This window comes from Aquarana catesbeiana, linkage group LG13 (assembly GCF_042186555.1).
Source record: "Aquarana catesbeiana isolate 2022-GZ linkage group LG13, ASM4218655v1, whole genome shotgun sequence".
NCBI lineage: Eukaryota > Metazoa > Chordata > Amphibia > Anura > Ranidae > Aquarana > Aquarana catesbeiana.
Window position 1 is genome coordinate 224459115 of NC_133336.1, and position 7673 is coordinate 224466787.

Consider the following 7673-nt stretch of genomic DNA (forward strand, 5'->3'; position numbering starts at 1 on the left):
CTGGTGACACCCCCACCCTCACCCTTCCTGTCCTGGTGGTGACACCCCCACCCTCTCACTATCTGTCCTGGTGACACCCACATCCTCACAATTCCTGTCCTGGCGACGACACCCCCACCCTCTTACTTCCTGTCCTGGCGACGACACCCCCACCCTCTCACTTCCTGTCGACGACACCCCCACCCTCTCACTTCCTGTCCTGGCGATGACACCCCCACCCTCTCACTTCCTGTCCCGGTGGCACCCCCACCCTCTCACTTCCTGTCCCGGTGACACCCCACCCTCACACCTCCTGTCCTGGTGACACCCCCATCCCCTCACTTCCTGTCCTGGTGACCCCCACATCCTCACACTTCCTGTGCTGGTGACAACCTCTCACTTCCTGTCCTGGTGACACCCCTACCCTCTCACCTCCTGTCCTGGTGACACCCACATCCTTACACCTCCTGTCCTGGTGACACCTCAAACCCTCAATTATGGTCCTGGGAACACCCCCACCCTCCCACTTCCTGTCCCGGGGACCCCCACATCCTATTACTTCCTGTGCTGGTGACACCCTCTCACTTCCTGTCCTGGGGACACCCCCACCCCTCACCTCCTGTTCTGGTGACACCCCCACCCTCTCACTTCCTGGTCTGGTGACACCCCCACCCTCTCACTTCCTGTCCTGGTGGTGACACCCCCACCCTCTCACTTCCTGTCCTGGTGACACCCACATCCTCACACTTCCTCTGCTGGTGACACCCCCACTCTCTCACTTCTTGTCCTGGCGACGACACCCCCACCCTCTCACTTCCTGTCCTGGCGACGACACCCCCCACCCTCTCACTTCCTGGCGACGACACCCCCACCCTCTCACTTCCTGTCCTGGCGACGACACCCCCACCCTCTCACCTCCTGTCCCGGGGACACCCCACCCTCTCACCTCCTGTCCCGGGGACACCCCACCCTCTCACCTCCTGTCCCGGGGACACCCCACCCTCTCACCTCCTGTCCCGGGGACACCCCCACCCTCTCACCTCCTGTCCCGGGGACACCCCCACCCTCTCACCTCCTGTCCCGGGGACACCCCCACCCTCTCACCTCCTGTCCCGGGGACACCCCCACCCTCTCACCTCCTGTCCCGGGGGACACCCCCCACCCTCTCACCTCCTGTCCCGGGGACACCCCCACCCTCTCACCTCCTGTCCCGGGGACACCCCCACCCTCTCACCTCCTGTCCCGGGGACACCCCCACCCTCTCACCTCCTGTCCCGGGGACACCCCCACCCTCTCACCTCCTGTCCCGGGGACACCCCCACCCTCTCACCTCCTGTCCCGGGGACACCCCCACCCTCTCACCTCCTGTCCCGGGGACACCCCCACCCTCTCACCTCCTGTCCCGGGGACACCCCCAACCCTCTCACCTCCTGTCCCGGGGACACCCCCACCCCTCTCACCTCCTGTCCCGGGGACACCCCCACCCTCTCACCTCCTGTCCCGGGGACACCCCCACCCTCTCACCTCCTGTCCCGGGGACACCCCCACCCTCTCACCTCCTGTCCCGGGGACACCCCCACCCTCTCACCTCCTGTCCCGGGGACACCCCCACCCTCTCACCTCCTGTCCCGGGGACACCCCCACCCTCTCACCTCCTGTCCCGGGGACACCCCCACCCTCTCACCTCCTGTCCCGGGGACACCCCCACCCTCTCACCTCCTGTCCCGGGGACACCCCCACCCTCTCACCTCCTGTCCCGGGGACACCCCCACCCTCTCACCTCCTGTCCCGGGGACACCCCCACCCTCTCACCTCCTGTCCCGGGGACACCCCCACCCTCTCACCTCCTGTCCCGGGGACACCCCCACCCTCTCACTTCCTGTCCCGGGGACACCCCCACCCTCTCACTTCCTGTCCCGGGGACACCCCCACCCTCTCACTTCCTGTCCAGGGGACCCCCACATCCTATTACTTCCTGTGCTGGTGACACCCTCTCACTTCCTGTCCTGGGGACACCCCCACCCCCTCACCTCCTGTTCTGGTGACACCCCCACCCTCACCCTCACCCTTCCTGTCCTGGTGGTGACACCCCCACCCTCTCACTTCCTGTCCTGGTGACACCCACATCCTCACAATTCCTGTCCTGGCGACGACACCCCCACCCTCTTACTTCCTGTCCTGGCGACGACACCCCCACCCTCTCACTTCCTGTCCTGGCGACGACACCCCCACCCTCTCACTTCCTGTCCTGGCGATGACACCCCCACCCTCTCACTTCCTGTCCCGGTGGCACCCCCACCCTCTCACTTCCTGTCCCGGTGGCACCCCCACCCTCTCACTTCCTGTCCCGGTGACACCCCACCCTCACACCTCCTGTCCTGGTGACACCCCCATCCCCTCACTTCCTGTCCTGGTGACCCCCACATCCTCACACTTCCTGTGCTGGTGACAACCTCTCACTTCCTGTCCTGGTGACACCCCTACCCTCTCACCTCCTGTCCTGGTGACACCCACATCCTTACACCTCCTGTCCTGGTGACACCTCAAACCCTCAATTATGGTCCTGGGAACACCCCCACCTCTCACTTCCTGTCCCGGGGGACACCCCACCCTCTCACTTCCTGTCCCGGGGACACCCCCACCCTCTCACTTCCTGTCCCGGGGACACCCCCACCCTCTCACTTCCTGTCCCGGGGACACCCCCACCCTCTCACTTCCTGTCCCGGGGACACCCCCACCCTCTCACTTCCTGTCCCGGGGACCCCCACATCCTATTACTTCCTGTGCTGGTGACACCCCCACCCTCTCACCTCCTGTGCTGGTGACACCCACATCCTCACACTTCCTGTGCTGGTGACACAATCTCACTTCTGGTTCTGGGGACACCCCCACCCTCACTTCCGGTCCTGGGGACCCCCACATCCTATTACTTCCTGTGCTGGTGACACCCTCTCACTTCCTGTCCTGGGGACACTCCCACCCCCTCACCTCCTGTTCTGGTGACACCCCCACCCTCTCACTTCCTGGTCTGGTGACACCCCCACCCTCTCACTTCCTGTCCTGGTGGTGACACCCCCACCCTCTCACTTCCTGTCCTGGTGGTGACACCCCCACCCTCTCACTTCCTGTCCTGGTGGTGACACCCCCACCCTCTCAATTCCTGTCCTGGTGGTGACACCCCCACCCTCTCACTTCCTGTCCTGGTGGTGACACCCCCACCCTCTCAATTCCTGTCCTGGTGGTGACACCCCCACCCTCTCACTTCCTGTCCTGGTGGTGACACCCCCACCCTCTCACTTCCTGTCCTGGTGACACCCACATCCTCACACTTCCTGTCCTGGCGACGACACCCCCACCCTCTCACTTCCTGTCCTGGCGACGACACCCCCACCCTCTCACTTCCTGTCCTGGCGACGACACCCCCACCCTCTCACTTTCCTGTCCTGGCGACGACACCCCCACCCTCTCACTTCCTGTCCTGGCGACGACACCCCCACCCTCTCACTTCCTGTCCTGGCGACGACACCCCCACCCTCTCACTTCCTGTCCTGGCGACGACACCCCCACCCTCTCACTTCCTGTCCTGGCGACGAAGCCCCCACCCTCTCACTTCCTGGCGACGAAGCCCCCACCCTCTCACTTCCTGGCGACGACACCCCCACCCTCTCACTTCCTGGCGACGACACCCCCACCCTCTCACTTCCTGTCCTGGCGACGACACCCCCACCCTCTCACTTCCTGTCCTGGCGACGACACCCCCACCCTCTCACTTCCTGTCCCGGTGACACCCCCACCCTCTCACTTCCTGTCCCGGTGACACCCCCACCCTCTCACTTCCTGTCCCGGTGACACCCCCACCCTTTCACTTCCTGTCCCGGTGACACCCCACCCTCTCACTTCCTGTCCCGGTGACACCCCACCCTCACACCTCCTGTCCTGGTGACACCCCCATCCCCTCACTTCCTGTCCTGGTGACCCCCACATGCTCACACTTCCTGTGCTGGTGACACCTCTCACTTCCTGTCCTGGTGACACCCCCACCCTCTCACCTCCTGTCCTGGTGACACCCACATCCTCACACCTCTTGTCCTGGGGACACCTCAAACCCTCAATTATGGTCCTGGAAACACCCTCTCACTTCCTGTTCTGGTGAAACCCCCACCTTCTCACCTCCTGTGCTGGTGACACCCACATCCTCACACTTCCTGTGCTGGTGACACAATCTCACTTCTGGTTCTGGGGACACCCCCACCCTCACACTTCCCGGTCCTGTTGACACCCCCACCCTCACACTTCTTGTCCTGGTGACACCCCACCCTCTCACTTCCTGTCCCGGTGACACCCCCACCCTCTCACTTCCTGTCCCATGTACACCTCCACCCTCTCACTTCCTGTCCCATGTACACCCCCACCCTCTCACTTCCTGTCCCGGTGACACCCCACCCTCTCACTTCCTGTCCCGGTGACACCCCACCCTCTCACTTCCTGTCCCGGTGACACCCCACCCTCTCACTTCCTGTCCCGGTGACACCCCACCCTCTCACTTCCTGTCCCGGTGACACCCCACCCTCTCACTTCCTGTTCCAGGCGACACCCCACCCTCTCACTTCCTGTTCCAGGCGACACCCCCACTCTCTCACTTCCTGTCCTGGCGACACCCCCACCCTCTCACTTCTTGTCCAATTGGCACACCCCCATCATTTTACTTCCTGTCCTGGTGACACCCCACCTTCTCACTTCTTGTCCTGGTGACACCCCCACCCTCTCACCTCCTGTCCTGGTGACACCCCCACCCTCTCACTTCCTGTCCTGGTGACACCCCACCTTCTCACTTCCTGTCCTGGTGACACCCCACCTTCTTACTCCCTGTACTGTTGTCACCAAGAAGGTATGACGGGCAGATTTTCTCTTACTTATTGTCTTTCTACACCTGATTAGGCCCCTCCCCCCACACCTTCCAGCCCCTCCCATTTACTCCTGACACCTATCACAGATTGGATGATAAATTTGCTGCTCTGGTCAAAAACCATGAAAAATCGAATTTTTCCAGAACCACTCACATCGAACTCCACATCGAACTCGTACTTCAGCAGCTCATGGATGTACCAGCATTTCCCGAACCACCTGCAACACAGCGGGGGAGGAGAGCCCGTTATGCCATCACAGCGTCAACCGGCATGGGAGGCGGAGCTCCTGCCAGCAGCCCCACCCACATCTCACCTGGTGCCTTCTTTATTCGACTCCAGTCTGAACCAATCATTGTCCGCCTTTTTGTTGTTCTCCACGTACTGCGGGGGGCAAAACAGGAAACGAATTACAAATATATACAGCCAATCACATAGAAGGAAAGTCCCTGGGGGGGGCAGGAGCTTTAAGATGGACCTGCCCCAATCTCCAGGGGGAGGGGGGGCAGTGGGGAAACTAGACATTCTTTCACCCGGGGCAAAGACCCAGGTCAGGGGTAGTAGGTGAGTGAAAGACGTGTAGTAAGTGAGGTAGGAGCTCCTGGTAAAGACTCCCTCCCTTCAGAAGTGGGCGGATTCAGGGGGCGGTGCCAGCCGCAGAGGTGCCACCGGGGACAGAAAGCCAGGGGGTGTCACCGGGGACAGAAAGCCAGGGGGTGTCACCGGGGACAGAAAGCCAGGGGGTGTCACCGGGGACAGAAAGCCAGGGGGTGTCACCGGGGACAGAAAGCCAGGGGGTGTCACCGGGGAAAGAAAGCCAGGGGGTGTCACCGGAGACAGAAAGCCGGAGGGTGTCAGAGACAGAAAGGGTGGCACCGGGGACAGAGAGCCGGAGGGTGTCACCGGGGACAGAGAGCCGGAGGGTGTCAACAGAGACAGAAAGGGTGGCACCTGGGACAGAGAGCCGGAGGGTGTCACCGGGGACAGAGAGCCGGAGGGTGTCACCGAGGACAGAAAGCCGGAGGGTGTCACCGGGGGACAGAAAGCTGGAGGGTGTCACCGAGGACAGAAAGCCGGAGGGTGTCACCGGGGACAGAAAGCTGGAGGGTGTCACCGAGGACAGAAAGCCGGAGGGTGTCACCGGGGACAGAAAGCCGGAGGGTGTCACCGGGGACAGAAAGCCGGAGGGTGTCACCGGGGACAGAAAGCCGGAGGGTGTCACCAGGGACAGAAAGCCGGAGGGTGTCACCGAGGACAGAAAGCCGGAGGGTGTCACCGAGGACAGAAAGCCGGAGGGTGTCACCGAGGACAGAAAGCCGGAGGGTGTCACCGAGGACAGAAAGCCGGAGGGTGTCACCGGGGACAGAAAGCCGGAGGGTGTCACCGGGGACAGAAAGCCGGAGGGTGTCACCGGGGACAGAAAGCCGGAGGGTGTCACCGGGGACAGAAATACGGGGGGTGTCACCGGGGACAGAAAGCTGGAAGGTGTCACCGGGGACAGAAAGCCGGAGGGTGTCACCGGGGACAGAAATACGGGGGGTGTCACCGGGGACAGAAAGCTGGAAGGTGTCACCGGGGACAGAAAGCCGGAGGGTGTCACCGGGGACAGGAAGCCAGAGGGTGTCACCGGGGACAGAAAGCCAGAGGGTGTCACCGGGGACAGAAAGCCAGGGGGTGGCACCGGGGACAGAAAGCCGGAGGGTGTCACCGGGGACAGAAAGCCGGAGGGTGTCACTGGAGACAGAAAGGGTGGTACCGGAGAAAGAAAGCCGGAGGGTGGCACCAGGGAAAGAAAGCCGGAGGGTGGCACCGGGGACAGAGAGCCGGAGGGTGGCACTGGAGACAGAAAGGGTGGTACCGGAGAAAGAAAAGCCGGAGGGTGGCACCAGGGAAAGAAAGCCGGAGGGTGGCACCGGGGACAGAGAGCCGGAGGGTGGCACCGGGGACAGAAAGCTGGAGGGTGGCACCGGGGACAGAAAGCTGGAGGGTGGCACCAGGGACAGAAAGGGTGTCACCGGGGGAAGAAAGCCGGGGGGGGGGTGTCACCGGGGACAGAAAGCCGGAGGGTGTCACCGGGGACAGAAAGCCGGAGGGTGTCACCGGGGACAGAAAGCCGGAGGGTGTCACCGGGGACAGAAAGGGTGGTACCGGGGAAAGAAAGCCGGAGGGTGGCACCGGAGACAAAAAGCCGGAGGGTGTCACCAGCACAGTAGAACCTGGGGTAGAGCTGGCCTTGTTAGTTTTGCCGATAAAGAAGGTGCAGTTCCCCCCCAATCATGGCGCCCCTCTCAATACAGCACCTGGGGTACATGAACCCCCTGCCCGCCCCCCTAGTTTCCGCCCTGGGTGGGGGTGTCACCAGGACAGGACGGAAACTAGTGGACAACTGATCTAAATCATATTATATATATAGTCATATTATGACCAATCATATTGCAGGGTGTTAGGGGACAGAGAGGGTGGGAGAGGTATTATGACCAATATAAATCAGATTTCAGTATTTGTCCTCATAGTACTATCAGAGGATCCTCACACCTCCTGCACCCCGGAACCTCTGAGCCCCTCCTTATCCCCGGGGGGCACATTACAGCGGCGGACCGCCCCCCCACACACACACCTTAATGAGGGTCTGGTACTCCTCCTTCAGCCGCTGCACCCACAGCTCCTTGTCCCGCGGGCTGGCCCCGGTCTTCAGCAGCGGGATCTCTGACACAACCCGGCGTGTAGCCTCATCCACCATGATGGCTGGCAGAGAAGGAGGGGAGACCGGAAGTGCCTGTCATGCTAGCT

General features: G+C 62.5%; 1 protein-coding gene across 1 annotated transcript in view; it reads right to left on the reverse strand.

Moving 5' to 3' along the window:
* UFC1 (ubiquitin-fold modifier conjugating enzyme 1) overlaps window positions 1-7673 on the reverse strand; it is a 15065-nt gene extending 7392 nt beyond the window's left edge. Inside the window, exons 1-3 of the mRNA XM_073609273.1 lie at window positions 7501-7673; window positions 5200-5267; window positions 5040-5103 (exon numbers count right to left, since the gene is read on the reverse strand). Of these exons, the coding sequence (XP_073465374.1) occupies window positions 5040-5103; window positions 5200-5267; window positions 7501-7623 (255 nt within the window). The 5' untranslated portion in view covers window positions 7624-7673. The remainder of the gene's footprint in view (window positions 1-5039; window positions 5104-5199; window positions 5268-7500) is intronic.